Below are 20,955 nucleotides of genomic sequence, written 5' to 3'. Positions count from 1 at the left end.
GTATGACTACAATGATATAACATATAGTGTCTCTTTGGACATTACAAATACCAACGAAGAGCCTAAGACTGTGGCATATTCTAGTACCGACTTCTTCTTCTTCTTTTTCTTCTTCTTCTTCTTACATCCTCGTTGTTTTGGTCGATAGTCGCTGCACAAACTACATCCGTTTGATCGATTTCCTCCACGTGGTGTGTTGTGCGCGCGGTTTTGATTCCTGTAAGAGTTGAAGATGAGTCGGTCAGTCGCATGGTTGCTATGTGTTTTTGCGGTGATGGTGTTGGCGGAGGCTGGAGTCCAGCGCTACGGGTGGGATGTGAAGTACCAGTTCAAGTCGCCGGATTGCTACAAGATGTTGGCCATCACCATCAATGGAAAGACCCCAGGCCCAACCATTCTAGCACGACAGGGAGACACCATCATCGTGGAAGTTACCAACAGGTTGGTGACAGAGAATCTTGCGATCCATTGGCACGGAATCCGGCAGGTATATAGCTATGGCGTCGAAACTATGTCGAAACTATGTTATGAAAGTGTCGATCTAGTGTTTGATAAAGATTGCTATAAGAAGTTTATAGAGACGATGATTTTGGGTGAGATTGAAAGTGAGATAGCTAGTACGAGTACCTAGAGGGGGTGAATAGGTATACACAAAAATTTCTCGATGTTTGCACGATACTTAAACAATTAGAGACTTTGCAACAGTTGAAAATTCAATCGCAAGACTGAGTAAGGGAAAGAGAGAATTGAACACTCGCCTTATAGTGGTTCGGCTTGATTCAAGCCTACGTCCACTCTTCGCACCGACAGCCGATTGGCTGGATTCCACTATGATCAAAGAGTTGTTACAAAGTGTTGATCTTCCTTGATTTCTAGGTGTAGATGATCTACCACACTTGCTCAAGGCGTCACCAAGTATAAACACTCTCGCATACAATTTCGCTCGCCTCAACTAACAATCAAAGGATCTTCGACTCTGGAATTTTTCTATCGATCACACACTTAAAACAACTAGAACGTCTTCCTTTTATACTCCTTCATGCCATCATAGCCGTTGGCACTTACCAAAGGAATTCCTCCAATCTACCCGTTGGACGGAATCAATCAAGAAGATCATCCGAGCTATATAAGGAATTGATGATAGCCCATCAATCTGTTCGCCCATACAATCGGGATCTCGGTTTCAAGAATAGAATAATCAAGATTATTTCGTCGACCATCGGATCTTCAATCGTTCTTAGATAAGATATAAAGAATCCGAAATGATTATCCAACCAAAGAATCTATCCCGAGAGGATAGGATCAAATCCTCAATCATAAACCTCGACTTTGGATTTCCTTCAACACCGGATTAGAAAGACCGTCGGTGAGAATAACTTTGAGTCTTGAGTCTTGAGTCTTGAGTCTTGAGATAACAGAGTCTTGAGACTATAAAGTCTTGAGACTTTAACTATCGATATCCAGACTTAGACTGATAGAAATGTTTTGTCAGCTTCAAAATATTCTGGAAAGATTTCTCCAACAATCTCCCCCTTTTTGATGGTGACAAAACTTTCTTGAAGATTTGAACAACTTTGACCTGCAAAAACATTTCTCAAGCAATATGGCTAACTCATAAAGATTAATAAACAACCAGACTCGCATCCACAGCAAATTGGTTAGTCTTTCATGAGTAATACCATGTAACAATACTTGATATAAATGCAACCAGTCAAGCATCAAAATCCACAACCAATTCAAATAACACTCAAGTTCAAGTTCTCAAGTCATACTCAAAAATAAACATAACCACAAAAAGTCAAATAAATAATGTTTGTTCAAATTGGTTCTCCCCCTTTTTGTCATCATTAAAAAGAGGGTGAGAAAGGAGTCATGTCTGCTTGGGAATGCGCACGATCCGGAAATCCCCAATGGACTGGACTACTCCTTCGAGCTTCTTCGATCTTCTCGCAGATGAGCTACCTCTTCTCTCTTGGCATTGGCTTGAAGTTGTAGAGAGAGGTCTTTGTATTTTTCTTCCCAGAGAGACTGAAGATGCTTGTCCAAAGATGCTTCAAGACTTGGATTTCACAATCCAGAATATATATCTGGTTACGCATTTCCGTAAGAATATTCATGATACTACGAAGATCTACGTAATCATCCGTCCGTGTACCGGCATTGGCTTTTTCTCGATGGTGTGTGTGCACGATGGCGCTTCGAACGGTCTTGCAGATTTGGAATTGTCGTATCATCTTCTTCTGTGCAATTGAGAGACCCGAGCTTCTTCCGGGTCTTCCGGAGATTTTCTTTGATCTTCAGCAAGATGAGGTGGAGACCTCTCTTGCTCGCTAACTCCCCCGTCTCTAGGACATCGAAAGGGGAAGAGTGATGATCAATCTCTTGATTTCCCTTCTCTCCGTTTTATCAGCCAGACCGATCTTTTACTTCTTCTTTTTCTTCCTCAACTTCTTTCTCCTTCTCTCTCTTTCTTCTTCTTCTCTCGCTTCCGCTGAAGTTCTCGAATAAGAAGACACGTAACGTCTTGTTCTTGTCAAGTGCTGGAATAGTGGGATCTTCATCATCTTCATCTTCATCCTCATCCTCCAGATAAGAATTCTTTTCCTCTTTTTCGAAGAAGCACTAAATGCCTTCTTTCCTTTTCCTTTTGAAGCAGACGACTGGAGATTTCACTTTGAATTTCTCCATTGCCTTAGAAAGTTCTTGCAGACGCATCTTCATTAACATTTTCAACCCTACCACCATCTTATCACACGGTCGAACACAAAAAGTATGTGGCGTTCAATATTCAGATGTCTGAAGATCTTGGTCACTGCACAGATAAGGCAATTGTCCTTTGTCTTTTGACACGCTTCTGTACATATGGAAAAGAATAGTGTGCGGGAGAGAGAACTTCCGTCCCGAGTTGATCGCATACATCAACTTTGCTTCGAAAGAGACACAGAAGTCTTTGAAGTAGACTTAGGTCTTAGACAATTGATCACAATCTTGTGAAGCACAATGTTGATAGCGTTCATTCTGGAATAGATAATTTTCTTATCTACATCCCTATCTTTGACAAGATCCAGAGTAGTTCGAGCAGTGAGACTTTAATTGGGAGATAGCGTCCCTGTTCAACTCCAACTATGTCTGCCAACATATTCACATCTACCACATAGACTTTGTCTCGAACACCGAATGAAATTCTATTCGCATCCAAAAAGCTAAGATTTGAATAGAAATAAGCAAATGATGATCATACCCGTCTCAGAGTCGAGCGTAAAGTCTCAAGTTGAAGCAAATTCAACTTCTCTCTTAGGTTCAAGTTGATGGAATCCGAAGTCAAAATCGACACTTCTAGGGTTGATTACCCCTCTTTTCAACAGATCCGTAATACACTTTTTCTTGATCCTTGGATTTAAACAAATCCATCCGATTTCCTTTCGCCTTTGCCGCCACACCCATTCTAGGTTCAAATTCAAGGAACATTTTGTCATCATCATTCGCGTCAATCGATTTTGTCCCGGCATACGAGGATCTCTTGGAATGTTCGCAAGAGCTTCCTCTCGCTTTTCCTTTTTTTAAGGGGCAATTCCCATTCCTCCATTTTCTTCAGAAAAGATACTCATTCCCATAATTTTTGTCCTTAAGGAAGTCATCTATGTAGTTCAATGGAGTACCCGTGCTTTTCAATGCACAATAAAGTTTATACAAAAAGGAAGGCTTTTGAACTCTTACTGGCTCGGCATCCTCGATTATCTCTTCTTCCAGATTATGACTTTCACTTTGTGGGGCAGGAGATGCTGAATGACGTGGAGGAGAGCGAATCGGACTTTGTCGCCGACCGCATAAGTCTTCTTCCTCGAGATCGAAATGAGTCGGTCCCTTCTTCATTCTTTGTGGTCCCCTCGTTCGCGATTCTTGATGATTTCCTTGAAGACGACATCTTTCTTTGTCTATTGGAGGATTCCTTCACTTGCTTTCCCAAGAAAAATGACCACTTTCTCGACGATGAACAAAGAGTAGAAACAAGATAGAGAGAAGAGTGCTTTTTAGGGTTTTGAAGATTTGGGGAAAAACTCAGTATATATAACTTAGTTTTTGAAAAGGGAAGTTCAATCGGTGCAATGGAAAGTGAACGATTACTTCTTTTCAAAATCTATAACTGCCAAAATTATTAAACAAAAGATCGTACCTTTTCGACTAAATGACAATTAGTACCTTTTAGAAGAAATACAACTTACGCCTTTTATCCACGAATGTCTCGAGTCTCAGACTTAGAGTCTAAGAGATCGAGTCTTTAGAGTTGGTGAGTCTCTAGACTTTAACTTCTTCAAGCTTCAAAATGTTGAGTCTTGAGCGGATAAAGTCAAACCGATTCTTCTCCAAAGGCTTTGTGAATATGTCTGCTAGTTGACTTTTTGAATCAACAAATTGGATCGAGATTTCTCCATTTTGAATATGATCTCTAATAAAGTGATGTCGAATCTCAATATGCTTTGCTCTTGAATGAAGGATTGGATTTTTGGTGAGATTTATAGCACCGGTGTTGTCACATCTGATTTCGTGCATGAGTCTTCAATGCCAAAGTCTTGTAGCTGTTGTTTTATCCATAGAATTTGCGAACAGCAGCTTCCAAGAGCTACATACTCTGCTTCTGTTGTTGAAAGAGCTACAGTGCTTTGTTTCCTCGAAAACCAAGACACCGTTCTGTTTCCAAGTAGTTGACAAGTTCCGTAAGTGCTCTTTCTATCGATTCTCGCAACCGGCCAGATCCGCATCCGAGTATCCTAGAAGATTAAAGTCTCCCTTCTTTGGATACCAAAGACCGATGCTTGAAGATGAAGCAACGTATTTGATAATTCGTTTCACGGCACCGAGATGTGATTCTCTAGGATCTGATTGAAACCTAGCACGATACAAACACCGAACAAAATATCAGGTCTAGAAGCAAGAAAGATAAAGAAGTGAACCGATCATGCTTCGTACAGCTTTTGATCTATTTTCTTCCCTTCTTCATCCTTGTCTATCTTCTCGAGAACATGACATTGGTATGTCGATCTTTTTGCATTTTTCCAATCCAAACCTTTTGACAAGATCATTCGCATATTTTTCTTGATGGATGAAAGTTCCTTCCTTCATTTGTTTCACTTGGAGTCCAAGAAAGAATGTTAATTCTCCCATCATACTCATTTCAAATTCATCCCGCATAGACTTAGAAAATTTCTTGCAAAGACTTTCATTAGAAGATCCAAAAATAATGTCATCAACATATATTTGAACAAGTAAAAAGTTTTTGTTTTCCTTTTTTGATAAACAAAGTAGTATCTACTTTACCTTTGACAAAACCATTTTGTAATAAAAACTTACTTAATCTGTCGTACCAAGCTCGAGGTGCTTGCTTTAGACCATACAGAGCCTTTTTTTTCGGCCAAGACCGAGTCCGGCTTCTTTGGGTCTTCAAATCCAGGCGGTTGTTCCACATAAACTTCCTCATGGATAAATCCATTTAGGAAAGCACTTTTGACGTCCATTTGGAATAACCTCGAAATTTTTGTAACAAGCAAACGCAAGTAATAGACGAATAGCTTCTAACCTTGCAACGGGTGCGTAAGTCTCGTCATAGTCTATTCCTTCTTCTTGTGTATACCCTTTGGCCACGAGCCTTGCTTTGTTTCGTACGACTTTTCCTTTTTCGTTCATTTTGTTCCCGAATACCCATTTGGTTCCAATAACAGTTTTACCTTTTGGTTTAGATGTCAATTCCCGTACATCATTGATGTTGAACCTGTCTAAGCTCTTCTTGCATAGCTTCGATCCAGCTTTCATCGATAAAGCTTCTTCTATGCTTTTTGGTTCAATTTCGAGATGAGAGCCACAAAGACTAGATTCTTCATGCCTTTTTGATCTGGGTGCGGATTCCTTCATTAAGTTCGCCAATAATAAGATCTTTGGGATGACTGGATTTGTGTTTCCAGCTACTGTGTTGATGATCTCTTTCTTTATTTGATTCTCCATGATCGTCTTGATGATGGACTTCCGTAATCCGAGATGCTTCTTGAGATGTAGACATTTGAAGATCTAGAGCGGATTCAGCCTCATCGCACCGAGTCCGGCTGGATTCATCTTGCACCGAGTCTTGGAATTTGACATTCATTGATTCTTCCACGACCGGCTTTTTTTGTTGTAGACTCGTAGGCTTTGCTTGATGTAGAATATCCAAGGAAGATGCCTTCATCCGATCTTTCTTCAAACTTACCAACTCGATCATTTGCATTTTTCAAAATAAAGCATTTGCAACCGAACACATGAAAGTATGAAACAATAGGCTTCTTACCTTTGAACAATTCATAGGGGGTTTTATCAAGAATAGATCTTAAAAAGACTCTATTTATAATATAGCAAGCGCTGAAACAGCTTCAGCCCAAAATCGTGAAGAAATTTTACTTTCAATTAAAAGTGTTCTAGCCATTTCTTGAAGAGATCTATTCTTTCTTTCCACAACTCCATTTTGCTCGAGTATACGGAGAGGAGAACATGTGATTAACACCAGATTTATCACGAATCTCGTAAAATCTTGATTTTCAAATTCACTTCCATGATCTGTTCTTATACTAGAAATAGCACATCCTTTTTCATTTTGAACCTTTTTAGCAAACTTTTCAAAGTACGAAAAGGTTTCTGATTTGTTTGCTAGAAAATATACCTGTGTAAAACGAGAGTAATCATCTACAATTACTAGACAATATTTCTTACCTCCAATGCTCGGGTTCTTGTTGGTCCGAAGAGATCCATATGAAGCAAATCAGTATTACATGATTAGTAGATACATGATTTATTTGTTTAAATGAATTTTTTACCTGCTTTCCTGCAATGCATGGAGTACATAAGTCGACTTTTGGTATGGCGCTTAGGTAGACCTCTAACAAGCTGCTTTGAAGAGATTTTGGCTAATTGCTTCTTGTTGATATGGCCAAGCTTTCTATGCCATAGAATTGCTTCATCTTGAATTGAAATTAAGCATTGTTCTTCATTTGGCTTTACATCAAGGAGGTAGATGTTTCCATGCCTTCGACCCATGAAAGACCGAGTCGAATCTTTGCTAATTCCAGAACAAATGCCTTCTTGAAAGAAGATCTTGTAACCAGTATCACACAATTGGCTAATGCCGAGTAGATTGTAGTTGAGTCCTTCCACTAGAGAGACATTGCTTATTGTGAGATTTCCAATTTTCGCAATTCCGAATCCCACAATACTTCCTTTGCTATTTCCTCCGAATGAAACTTTTCCACCATTCACTTTAATAAGCTTTATGAAACACTCGAGTCTCCCGTCATGTGTCTTGAGCATCCGCTGTCAAGATACCACTTTACCTTCTTTTTGACAGAGACTCGCATTCAAAAAAGAGTCTCAAGCTTTCTTTGGTACCCAAATTTTCTTGGGTCCTTTCATGTTAGTAGGATAAGCATTATTAGGCCATACTCTCTTCACAAAGCTTCCAAACCATAGGACACTCTTTTTCAAAATGATCCCGACTGCTACACTTAGAACACCTTAAAGCATTTCGACCTACAAAGCTTTACAAAAACTCTTTTGAAATGATTTTTATAAGCCTCTTTCGATGGTCTTTTCTTAATTCTTTCTTTTACTTTCGGAAAATCAATCAAAGGGATTGTTTCTTCTGTCATACCTAGACCCGACTTATTAAAGTAAGGTCTTTGGATTGAAAGAACTTTTTCAAGTTTTTCGGACCCTATTGAAAATTTCTTTGAAATATTTGATAAATCAGTTTTTAAGAAAGCATTTTCTTTTGAAAGATTGTCTTCACTCTCTTTAAGAGTAGAAACATTCAAGTCTAAATTTTTTACCTTTTCTTCTAAAATGATTTCCTTTTGTTTTAAAACTGAGTTTTCCTTTTTAAGTTCGGAAATCCTTTTAAGAGAAGTCTTAAGACTAAAACATAACTCATTAATATATTTAGAGACTTTGACAGGGATTTTATAATTGCTTACCTCAAATTCACTGTCTGAGTCTGATCCAGAGTCTGAGTCTGATTGCGCCATTAGACACAGTTGGCATATTCCTCATCACTCTCTTCACACTCGTATCGCTCCAGTGTTTCGGCTTTAAGAGCTTTTCGAAATTTCTCAGCTTTTCCTCTTTTCTTTTCGAAGAGGACAGTTGGGTCCGATGTGTCCCTTCTTTTTACATTCGAAGCAAACTACTTCTTTGTTTGGTTCCTCATCATCAACAGACTTGGTCTGCTGTCTCGAGAACTTTGTTTCTTTGGGATAAACCTTCTGCCTTTTCTATTCAGTTTTCTGAATCTTCTTATCATGAGGGCGAGCTCCTCATCATTCATATCATCTTCGAATCTGCATCATCGAATCATCATTTGATTTCAGTGCAATAGATTTCTTACCTCTTGGATCTTCGTCTTCATTAATTCGTTCCACTTCGTAAGACTCAAGAGTTCCAATCCGCCCGTCTACGATAATGGCATGATTCTTTGCGTCTCTCTTATTGAAGTCTTTATATGATTCCAATCCTTGGAGAGTCCACGTAGAAGCTTGTTCACCTTCATGGGATCAGAAATTTTTTGTCCTTGGTTCTCAAGACCATTGACAATATCTGTAAAACGACTAAACATGTCGCTTATAGATTCTCCTGGTTTCATTTTGAAGGATTCATATTGACCAAGAAGAATGTTAATTCTGGTCTCCTTCACTGATCTGTTCCTTCATAAGTGATATGTAACCCGTCCCCTACTTCTTTTGCTGTGACACAAGAAGATATTCTGTTATATTCAGTTGGTGACAAAGCACAATATAAAGAATAAATTGCTTTAGCATCAAGTGCTTGTCTCTTGTTTATTTCTTCTTGAGACATTCCGCTGGTTTCAACGGTTTCTTTTCCTCTTTCGGTTTGATGCAGCAGCAATAGTGATTCCTTTTTCCACTACGTCCCATTCCGTAGGATCCTTTGATCGTAGGAAAGCTTTCATCTTGTTCTTCCGATGTTGTAATCCTTTCCATCGAAGTAGGGAGGTCTGGGTATTGCTTTGCCCCTCCATCAGCCCAAAGCTAGCATACTAGCCATGGATCTTTTACTCAAGTAAAACACTTCAAACAAAGTAAGAACACAGCTCGATACCAATTGAGATAGCTAGTACGAGTACCTAGAGGGGGTGAATAGGTATACACAAAAATTTCTCGATGTTTGCACGATACTTAAACAATTAGAGACTTTGCAACAGTTGAAAATTCAATCGCAAGACTGAGTAAGGGAAAGAGAGAATTGAACACTCGCTTTATAGTGGTTCGGCTTGATTCAAGCCTACGTCCACTCTTTCGCACCGATGCCGATTGGCTGGATTCCACTATGATCAAAGAGTTGTTACAGTGTTGATCTTCCTTGATTTCTAGGTGTAGATGATCTACCACACTTGCTCAAGGCGTCACCAAGTATAAACACTCTCGCATACAATTTCGCTCGGTCTCAACTAACAATCAAAGGATCTTCGACTGGAATTTTTCTATCGATCACACACTTAAAACAACTAGAACGTCTTCCTTTTATACTCCTTCATGCCATCATAGCCGTTGGCACTTACCAAAGGAATTCCTCCAATCTACCCGTTGGACGGAATCAATCAAGAAGATCATCCGAGCTATATAAGGAATCTGATGATAGCCCATCAATCTGTTCGCCCATACAATCGGGATCTCGGTTTCCAAGAATAGAATAATCCAAGATTATTTCGTCGACCATCGGATCTTCAATCGTTCTTAGATAAGATATAAAGAATCCGAAATGATTATCCAACCAAAGAATCTATCCTGAGGATAGGATCAAATCCTCAATCATAAACCTCGACTTTGGATTTCCTTCAACACCGGATTAGAAAGACTGTCAAAGTGAGAATAACTTTGAGTCTTGAGTCTTGAGTCTTGAGTCTTGAGATAACGAGTCTTGAGACTATAAAGTCTTGAGACTTTAACTATCGATATCCAGACTTAGACTGATAGAAATGTTTTGTCAGCTTCAAAATATTCTGGAAAGATTTCTCCAACAGAAAGTGCAGATTAGAAGTCCATGGAGCGATGGAACAGAGGGTGTGACTCAGTGCCGCATTTTGCCTGGAGACACCTTTACCTATCGTTTTATCGTTGATCGAGTGAGTCCTTATATACAATGCAAATATTATCTTTCACCTATGTTCATGTGGCCTCTGCTTAATCAAAAGTTCACGTGAATTTCATGTGAACCACACCTCATCCGATAATTCGTGGGAATTGATCTTATATATGCCGGGCATAGCTAGATACTTTTTTTCTTTTTTTTTGGTAAAAGGTAACAAAGCATAGCCTGATACTTTCATCACTCAAATTTACCAAACGGCACTTGTTCATACATAGATCCGAGAGAGATTATCAAACTTTCATCTTGCAAGGCCAGTTTAGATGACATTATAATTTTGCCCTATGTAGCCTGGAACATACTTGTACCACGCCCATTACGGGATGCAAAGAGAGGCTGGACTATACGGGTCGATCCGGGTTTTGCTGCCGGATGGCGTGGCCGAGCCGTTCACTTACGACTACGACAGGAGCATCATCCTCAACGACTGGTACCACGCCAGCACTTACGAACAAGCTGCTGGTTTATCCTCCATTCCCTTCGTTTGGGTTGAGGAGCCTCAGGTAATAAACTTCATTTGATTTCCTCAACTATGGAAAAACAACACCATTTTCACTCATTTGTAATCTTTTTCTTTTTCTTTTCTTTTCTTTTTTAACTCATTCTTTTTGCTTTAATTACAGTCACTACTAATTCAAGGGAAGGGCAAGTTCGATTGCTCCAAATTGGCCACTCCAAGCTCAGATCCAACGGCTTGTAACACAACCAATCCTGAATGTTCGCCATACGTGATGACGGTTGTCCCAGGTAAAACGTACCGTCTCAGAATTTCAAGTGTGACCGTATACATGTATATTAGTCGGTAGCGTCGAATTGGTTGGAGTCAACGAGAGGGAGGGAGGCCAAGATAAGAGGAGAAGTCGTAAACGGCAATCTCGATGTAGGTCAATTATTAAATGAGTTTCCACTTGCCGAGCAAATAAGAATTTCCCCTCTTACCAGACAAAAGTCGAACAAAGTTGTATGCACTTTAGTTCATACACATTTTTCTTTTCGGGAGATACTATTTCATTTTCTTTTATATAAAACTAAAATTTAAAATTCTTCTCGGATACAACGTTGCAAGACTAGTACGTTAATATTTACTACTTGGATTATGTGACGAATTTAACTTTATTTTGCAGGGTCACAACATGACTGTAGTTGAAGCGGATGGGCACAATGTGGAGCCGTTCGTGGCCCAAAATCTGTTCATCTACTCGGGCGAGACATACTCCGTCTTGATCAAAATTGACCAAGAACCCTCGAGAAATTACTGGATCACGACCAACATTGTGGGCCGGGATGCCACGGCCACGACCCCTCCTGGTCTAGCCATCCTCAATTACTACCCGAACCACCCTAAGAGGGTGCCCCCCACAGATCCACCCGCCGGCCCGATCTGGAATGACATTGCGCCACGACTGGCACAGAGCGTGGCGATCAAAGCCCGCCAAGGATACGTCCACACTCCACCGCCAAAATCGGACCGCGTGATTGTGCTCCTCAACACACAGAACAAGATTGACGGTTATACCCGTTGGTCTGTGAACAACGTGTCGTTCACATTCTCGCATACACCATACTTGATCGCCCTTAAGGAGAATCTCCACCATGTGTTCGATCAGCACCCACCGCCCGATCGGCTACACGACTTCACGACTTATGACATCTACCGCGTTGTGAACAACACCAATGCCACCTCTAGCAACGCAATCTATAGACTAAAGTTCAACTCCACAGTGGACATCATCCTGCAAAATGCAAACACCATGACCGAAAACAACAGCGAGACGCACCCATGGCACCTCCACGGCCACGATTTCTGGGTCCTCGGGTACGGGAAAGGGAAATTTGACGCCAAAAATGACCCGAAAAAGTACAATTTGGCGAACCCGATCATGAAGAACACGGTCGCAGTCCACCCTTATGGGTGGACCGCCCTGAGATTTGTGGCGGATAACCCGGGCGTTTGGTTGTTCCATTGCCATATAGAGTCTCATTTCTATATGGGCACGAGAGTGGTGTTTGAAGAAGGTGTTGAGAAGGTCAGCAAGTTGCCTTCGGAGATCATGGGATGTGGTGAAACAAAAGCCTTCAAGAAACCATAAGTTAATCATTCATCCCTTATTTATGTACTGAGAGGATCCACTCATTATACGAAAAATTAAAATATATCTAAAATCGATAGGACATGTACAAGTACAACTTGTGATGTGGATACTAGCAATCCTAGACTTTGCTCGGCACGAAAGATTAGTGATGCAAGACAAGATTCTCAAGGCCCAAACCTTTTTTTTTATGAAAAATAATCTTTGGATTTATGTAAGTTTTCTAGAGGATATTCAGTAGGATTGTTTATTGCTGTATGGTTGCTTCAATTGTACCTCTTTCAAATTGTTTGCCTCTTAGATACCTCAGACTTGGACGGTAATTGCATTCAGATTTGTGCTTGGTATTAATTTGACTTTGGATTTTGCTTGTTGTCGTTTTCTGACTTGATTCTAATTCCCATTTCTTTCGTTTTTTTTTCTTTGACCGAATTCTAAGAATGGTGCTATTTCCACCCCCTTACATAACTAAATCCATCCAATTTTCACAAAAAAAAAGGGCAAAATTACCCTCTATGATTGAATTGCAATTTAAATTGGTGGTCCCAAATTTATTTACTGTGTTTATTTTTTTTTTAAGTATTTCTATATCCATGTAAAATCTACTTACCATGATTAAGAATTTTAGTTTTTTGTTTATTGAAGATTTTCCATATATATTAAAGGAACTATGCTTTTTATTGTTACATATTACTTCCACAAATATTTGTTTTGTCGAAAAGACAAATTTTCAATAAATCTAGTTCTTTTTTGCATAGTAGATCAAATTTATGGTTAGGTAAAATATTATTAACCCAAAACATTGCATAAAGCAAGAATTTTGTTTTGAAATTGCTAGTGATATATCATTGTTTTGGATTGAAAAAAAATCAAAATCATCTATGAACTGTTAAACAAAAAATATCAAGATACCTCATTGAACACAATAATTTTTGTGTATTCCTAAATGATCCTCTAATATAGTAAGGAAAAAACTTAAATTCTTTGATATAGTAGATAAAAAGAATTGATAAATATTTTAGATTGATGAAATTAATAAAAAGTTCACCAAAAAAGTGAGCATTTGAGATTTTAGGAACGAAAAATAGATACGTTATTACTAGATGTGGATCCTTTTGTGACGAATTAGGCAATGTTATACTACTAGATGTGGATCCTTTTGTGACGAATTAGGCAATGTTATACTGGTGCGACGCATCTTCTCTGGCCACGTACCTCTCGTCTAGTCAACCGTACTGGTTGTTGCATTGGAATTCCTGGACGGCAAGCCTACCCCGCATTCTAAGAATTAGATGAGATCAGGATTGTCTTTTATCTGGACACAAACGCGTTGCAAATGCATTCATTATCATAAGTCAAGTTCAACCCTTGTGTCCATAATTTCTTGACTTTGTTGGCTCGCTAAGCAAGGATGCAAGAACTCGTGGTGTTGGTGTTGAAGATTTTGCTTGACAATGTTGCAGGAGGCCGGGCGTCGATTAGGAAGCCGCAATAGTGTCAGGCAGGGACCGAAATACCTGCTAAAAGTAAAAAACTTAATCGCCACAGGAGTGCAGGAGGGCGTCTGAGTTGCTGGGGCACTCCGGAATCTTGCTGGACACCCACCGGAGCTGCTAGGCAACAGTGAAGTGTGGCAGCATTGCAAGAAGCTGATGGTGTCGCTTCTTTTTTCCTTTTTTATTTTTTTGTGGGGGGTGTTGGAAATTAATCCAGAGAAAGCACACTGTTTGTTGCAATCAGAACATCAATGTAAAGAAGACGATAATAGCTATATAATATTCTTCTTTTTATATAAACTTACAACTCTTGGAGAAGAAGAAAATAAGATATAACATAAAATTGGAGGTGAGGTACAGATAACCGAATCTCCTTAAGGTGATTAGTTCTTGCCAAAGGTGTTCCGCAGATTCACGAACTATGCCTCCTAAGATACAACACCTCGAACCTGTTTGGATTAGCACTATGCAAACAGGACTCTGTCGAACCGTTCAATTAAACCAGCACACTCAGAAAAAACAGAAGAGTAGAAAAGGACATCAAAGTCTTTTTGGAATGGATTCAAAAAAACCAAAACCAAAAAACTCTTATGAAGCTCTATGCTCATATCTATTTATAGAGCTTTTTAGTTCATGTACTATAGAGATACATGAATTAAATAGACGCGTGTATCCACGAGATTCATGAATAAAGAGATACATGAATCCAAGAGATTCATGTATCCAAAGATACATGAATTCAAGAGATTCATGAATTCAATAAATACATGAACTAAACGATACATGAATCTAGGAAATTCATGAATTCAATAGATACATGAACATAAAAGTATAGGAAATTCATGAATCCAAAAAGAGATACGTGAACAGAAAAAACGTATATTAATTTATTGGCTTCCGTTGATCCATTAACCATAGTTATAACCATAATTACAACAATCCCCCACATTAATGGATCAACAAAACATTTTTGACTCGAAGAAATCTGAGCATGCCTGTTGAAATAAACCACATCAAGATAGGTAGCTTTCGCTTTGAACCTTCTTTAGTGAAAGTCTATCGGACTTACTTAACTAGTCGATGGACTAAGCCTTGAATCGCCAGTTGTTTGTGTAAGCCTAGACAATAAACCTCACACAGAGTATTTCCAATTCAAGATTGGTTCTCGGTTGTGTTCATTCTTTCGGCCCTGAACCTCTCGGGATTCATGCGTGCTAGCCCTGAACCTCTCGGGATTCATGCGTGCTTTAGAAAATCTAGCCTTTAAAGATTTTCATAGAGTCGGCCAGCTCCACGCATATAGGTGCATTCCTATTAAAGATATCCTACCATATCTCACTTGGATGTTATATTCCAAGTTATAGGAATCATTAAACGCATAGCGTACCCTTAATAACACTGTAGGAAAGCACTGTTGCATCATAGGAATGGTAGACAGTGCTTACACTAGAGTTTCCAAAATTTGCGTTGTCCTATTGAACCTAGACCATGGGATCTCTAATCGCATAGGTTAGGTTTCCACCCTGGAATCTCTTTATTGGGTTAAGGCTCTTAAATCCATTCCCATCGATGCGCAGTTTATTTGCTCTTTCGACAAACCTTTTGTCAGCGGATCCACAATATTTTCCTTTGACTTTACAAAGTCTAAATAAATTATTCAATTTGAGAGCAACTGCTTACGATATTGTGTCTACGATGAATGTGTCTAGACTTACTGTTATATATCATACTATGCACCCCCACACTTTTAGAAAATTGTAGGATGGCAACTTTCTATTCCATAACTCGTATGGAGTTTTACCTGTCTTTTTGTGGGGTATTTTATTAAGAATAAAATTTGCAGTTAAAATTGCCTCCCCCCACAAGTTCTGAGGTAAACTTGAACTCAAAAGCATGGCATTAGCCATCTCCTTTAATGTCCTGTTCAATCGTTCAACAACTCCATTTTGTTGTAGAGTATAAGGTGCAGTCGTTTGGAGAATTATTCCAAAACTAGCACAAAACTCTTTCAAATTGATTGAACTGTATTCTCCTCCTCTATCAGACCTAAGTACTTTGATTCGCTTATCAAGTTGGTTTTCAACTTCATTTTTATACTTGACAAACATGCTCATAGTCTCATCTTTGCTAGTCAGTAAATAGACATAACAAAATCTAGTACAATCATCTACAATGTGATGAAGTACTTCTTTCCACCTCTACTTTCTACAAACTTTAAATCACATAGATCACTATGGATTAATTGTAGAGGTTCACTTGTTCTTTTAATGAATTTGAAAGGTTTCTTGGCAAACTTGGCGTCAACACAAGTCTCACACTTGTAACGGGCATCCAACTCAAATCTTGGAATTAACCCCAAGTTTGTTATTCTTTTCATTGTACCATAGTTTACATGTCCTAATCTACCATGCCATAGATAAGGAGACACAACAGTGTAAACTAAAGACTTTTCTTTATTAATAGTCTTTGGGTACACATACTTTGAGTTTACATCAATAACAGCCACATTGGCCTTAAACAGGTCATTACAAAAGTACCATTTCCCCACATACATCCCTCCTTTTGAAAGTACAAACTTGTCATATTCAAATACAACTTTGAAACCCTTCTTGACAAGTATAAGGCCATAAATTAGATTTTTCCGAATCTCCGGTACATGCAACACATTCAGCAGGGCGACCTCCTTGCCAGATGTAAACTTCAGGATCACCTTTTCCTCTTCCGGTAATTTTTGCTGATGCAGAGTTAGCCATATAAAGCTTCTCATCTTCTTCAGCCTTCTCATAAGATGAGAACGTGTATTTATCTGCACAGATGTGATTTGTGGCACCCGTGTCTAGCCACCAGCCATTAGTGTTCGACACCAGAGATGCTTCGGACATTATCACAACAGACAGTCTCTCAATATTGTCATATTCTGTCAAATTCAGTTGCTAGGATGCACCTTCGTTCTTGCCTTTTTTCGGGCGCTTCTTGCAATCCTTAGCACGATGGCCAGGCTTGTTGCATATAAAACACGTCCCTTGTAATTTCTGGAACTGCTCTTTCTGCTTGCCTTTTCCTTAAAAAGACATATTCCTTTTTCTATCTTGCTTGGATTTGGAAGATTCCACAACATTAGCCTTTGGCTCAGAAGAAGGATTCGCACTCCTTCTATTGTCTTCCTCGATTCTGAGGCGCAGAATGAGATCTTCAAGGCTCATCTCCTTCCATTTGTGCTTCAAATAATTTTTGAAGTCTGACCAGCCCGGAGGTAGTTTCTCAATCATGGCTGCCACTTGGAATGATTCACTAAGTATCATTCCCTCAGCCGAGATGTCACTCAAAATTAGTTGCAATTCTTGAACCTGACTCATGACAGATTTAGAATCCACCATCTTGTAGTCCAAGAATTTGGCAACCACAAATTTCTTGGTGCCAGCATCCTCGCTTTTGTATTTTTCTCTAAGGACTCCCATAACTATTTAGCAAATTCAATATTACAATAAACATTATAAAGAGAATTCACTAAACAGTTAAGGATATAATTTCGGCATAAGAAGTCCCCATGCATCCAAGCCTCCAATGCACCGAGCGTTGTGACATCTTGCTCATTTGGACTAATTATCGGGCACACCTCCGATAAATATTTCGTCGGATTGAGCATAGTCAGATAGAAGTACATCTTCTGCTGCCACTGTTTAAAGCCCACTCCGGTGAATTTCTCCAGTTTCTCATTAGTTGTAACTGGAGGTGTTGCCATCACGGTAGGCAAGGTTCGTTGAACCATCCCTCCAGAAACAGAGCCAAAAGCCATTTGGCCTACACTGTTCTGAAAAACAGTCCCGGGCATACCAGTCGTATGACTTGTACCCGCACCACCAAAATTGGTGTTAGCCCAAGGGCCCGTTAGCCCAAGGACCCTGAGGGTTGAACATCTTCCATAGCATCGGTCGAATCGACCATAGGAACGTCTCCAGAAACATTCGGGACATTGAAGGGCACTTGGTTGTTTCCAGCCATCTCAATAATATGAACAATAACAACAAACAGTGAGTGATCTAATCGCCTTAAGATTGTTGGAAATTAATCCAAAGAAAACACACTGTTTGTTGCAATTAAAACATCAATGTAAAGAAGACGATAATAGCTATATAATATTATTCTTTTTATGTAAACTTACAACTCTTGGAGAAGAAGAAAATAAGATATAACATAAAATTGGAAGTGAGGTACGGATAACCGAATCTCCTTAAGGCGATTAGTTCCTACCAAAGGTGCTTCGCAGATTCACGAACTATGCCTCCCAAGATACAACACCTCGAACCTGTTTGGATTAGCACTATGCAAACAAGACTCTGTCGAACCGTTTAATTGAACCAGCACACTCAGGAAAAACAGAAGAGTAGAAAAGGACATCAAAGTCTTTTTGGAATGGATTCAGAAAAACCAAAACCAAAAAACTCTTATGAAGCTCTATGCTCATATCTATTTATAGAGCTTTTTAGTTCATGTACTACAGAGATACATGAATTAAATAGACGCGTGTATTCACGAGATTCATGAATAAAGAGATACGTGAATCCAAGAGATTCATGTATCCAAAGATACGTGAATTCAAGAGATTCATGAACTCAATAAATACATGAACTAAACGATACATGAATCTAGGAAATTCATGAATTCAATAGATACGTGAACATAAAAGTATAGGAAATTCATGAATCCAAAAAGAGATACGTAAACAGAAAAAACGTATATTAATTTATTGGCTTCCGTTGATCCATTAACCATAATTATAACCATAATTACAATAGGGGGTATTACAGGAGCGTCGAGGTGGTCATTAAAAGCTGGGAACTCCCTTGGATTTGCCGAGAAGAGGCGGCTGTGGGTGCATGTTCAGCTTGCAAGAAAATTATCGTCGCTGCTGGTAAGAATGCTACCGAATGTGGGCAGCAGCGTTGGGAAGAACCTGCAGCGGCAGTACAGGTGTGAGGGCACGGAGAAGATTTGAGGAGTGGCGGTGTCCTTCGTCTTTTGTGAACTGGTAAAAGTCTCCCGGGTGCAGAACCAGGAAGGTGTGTTTTCATTTGTATCATTTATCAATACTGAATAAATTAAAAATACTCTCATCATTCATAAAAATATTTAAATATAAATTACTATTAATAATGAAAAGAATTATTAACTAGTTATCTCATACGACATGACTAATTATTTTTCAGAAAATATTTTACAAATCATTTATTTTTCATCAAACAAAAGCTACCAGCTTCTCGCCGCCAACATAGGATGTGAGCGTCGGGACCTTAACGAGAGAGTGGAGGAAAAGACTGAACCGATGGGGAGTGAACGAATTGTCTGATCAAAGTATCTGATAAGCGACATTGCTAGAAAAGTACCATGTGATGAACGATCTTGAATGGAGGTGGCGATGGGGAGTGAAATGCCAACTGAAAACGAAAACTAAATACGGCACGAACTGCAAAAGTGTCAACGGGTGAGCGCCAAGTTGGAAAGGGTGTACCCGAATGTGTGCCAAGTTAGGAAAACCTAGCGTTGTAGCAAGTTAGAAAACATGAGATATAGGCGAAGGTGTAAACTCCGTGTATTCTATACGGAAAAGTTACAGGAAGATCAACATGTGAGAATACGTAAATGAAAAAAATGAAGTTAGATCATGATTGACTGAATACATGATGATGAGAAATAATCTCATGCGATTCATGGGAAAATTGTCCCAAAATCTTAAATTTGTGCAATTCATGAGAAAATAATCTTGTGCACTATAGTATCATTTTAGAGAATCCATGTCATGCTTTCAAAATCTTTATTTTCTTCATCGATATACACAAGTTATCTTGCATTTTTATTTTTGTGGTCTCATTTAATATAAAATAGTAGTAAAAGACTCATGCACGTGAATATGAAACTCGTCGCAAAAATATCTGAAAAAAATGAATGTTCTGGGGGAAACTCGGGTGGAAGAGATGTCTTTTTTTTTTTTTTTTTTACTTTAAGAAGAGGAAAATCTTATCTACTGGATCAGTGTACATTTCAATTGAAATGAAGAATTCCGTGCACAAATAGAAGCAGCCCTTAACTACTTACATATTTATCAAATCATATATATATATTTATTTGTGCACCGGTATCAAAGTACTCTAAGGTTTGGGGTTTTAACAAGTCTTGTGATAATAATCAACCATTTATTTCCAAATGCGTTAATTATTATTATTATTATTATTATTTTGGTTCATTCTAGTTATTGACATGTGAATTGGGTGAAGAAAATTAGAGTAAAATCAAAGCATTTGTGACATCTCCCTCCCACTCTCATTTTGTCTAAAAGATAAAATAGGATTCGACACAATACAATAAGTAAAGGCAGATTAAAGAAAGGAGGAAAATTAAATAAAAAAATTAACTTCAACCTTGAAGAAATTTGGCATTGCTAAATTCCATTTAGAATAACGTTAGGAGAATAAAAATGTGTCTGGGGCAAATCACACAAGACCATTTTAATGAAAAACTACACGTGACTCCAGTTTGATGTTCCACCTTTTTCTATTATTATTATTTTTTTTTCTCTTCACTTTTTCGTGGAAAGCGCGGGAGATGACCGGATAACATCACTTGAATGCAGCGACAAGTCAGGCCACGACAAAGTCTTATTTTTTATCAAGTCATATGTAGTTTTATATTCTTTCCCAATTCTTTCCCTAGAGAACATTAGGAAATTTGACCTCCCGGCTGTACAAAGTACACCTCTTCCGTAGAGGCAGGTAGCAACCTAACCTTTTAAGTCTTTGTTCTCAAGGCGTTCAAAGTTATCATGCATTTTATTCTGTTTTGACATTGTCTTGGATTAATCGTCGCTTGCGCATGGGCTCTGGTCAAATCTCATAGAGCAGAAATCCGCGTTGAATAGTAGTACATTCAATATATGTGACTAGAATAATATAACATATACTAATATTTTATAATCAACTAGTGTGTCTTTGGACATTATAAATACCAACGAAGAGCATCTCTGTCTTATCAACGAAGTGCCTAAGACCGTGGCATATTCTAATACCGACTTCTTCTTCTTCTTCTTACATCATCGTTCTTTTGGTCGATAGTTGCTGCACAAACTATATCCGTTTGATCAATTTCCAACAGGTGGTGTGTCGTGTGCGCGGTTTTGATTCCTGTAAGAGTTGAAG

The 20,955-nt window shown here is 38.8% G+C and overlaps 1 protein-coding gene across 1 annotated transcript; it reads left to right on the top strand.

Annotated features, from left to right (window-relative positions):
* The first annotated feature begins 232 nt into the window (after positions 1–232).
* LOC104420247 (L-ascorbate oxidase-like) lies at positions 233–12,269 on the top strand. The gene is made up of 5 exons (XM_039302321.1): positions 233–487; positions 10,064–10,156; positions 10,470–10,682; positions 10,803–10,978; positions 11,291–12,269. The coding sequence occupies exons 1-5, from the start codon at positions 233–235 to the stop codon at positions 12,267–12,269; spliced, it is 1,716 nt and encodes a 571-aa protein (XP_039158255.1).
* Positions 12,270–20,955: the final 8,686 nt, after the last annotated feature.

The sequence above is a fragment of the Eucalyptus grandis genome, chromosome 9 (genome assembly GCF_016545825.1).
Source record: "Eucalyptus grandis isolate ANBG69807.140 chromosome 9, ASM1654582v1, whole genome shotgun sequence".
Taxonomy (NCBI): Eukaryota; Viridiplantae; Streptophyta; class Magnoliopsida; order Myrtales; family Myrtaceae; genus Eucalyptus; species Eucalyptus grandis.
Note: the sequence above shows the minus strand (reverse complement) of the source record. Positions and strands in the feature narration are given on the sequence as shown.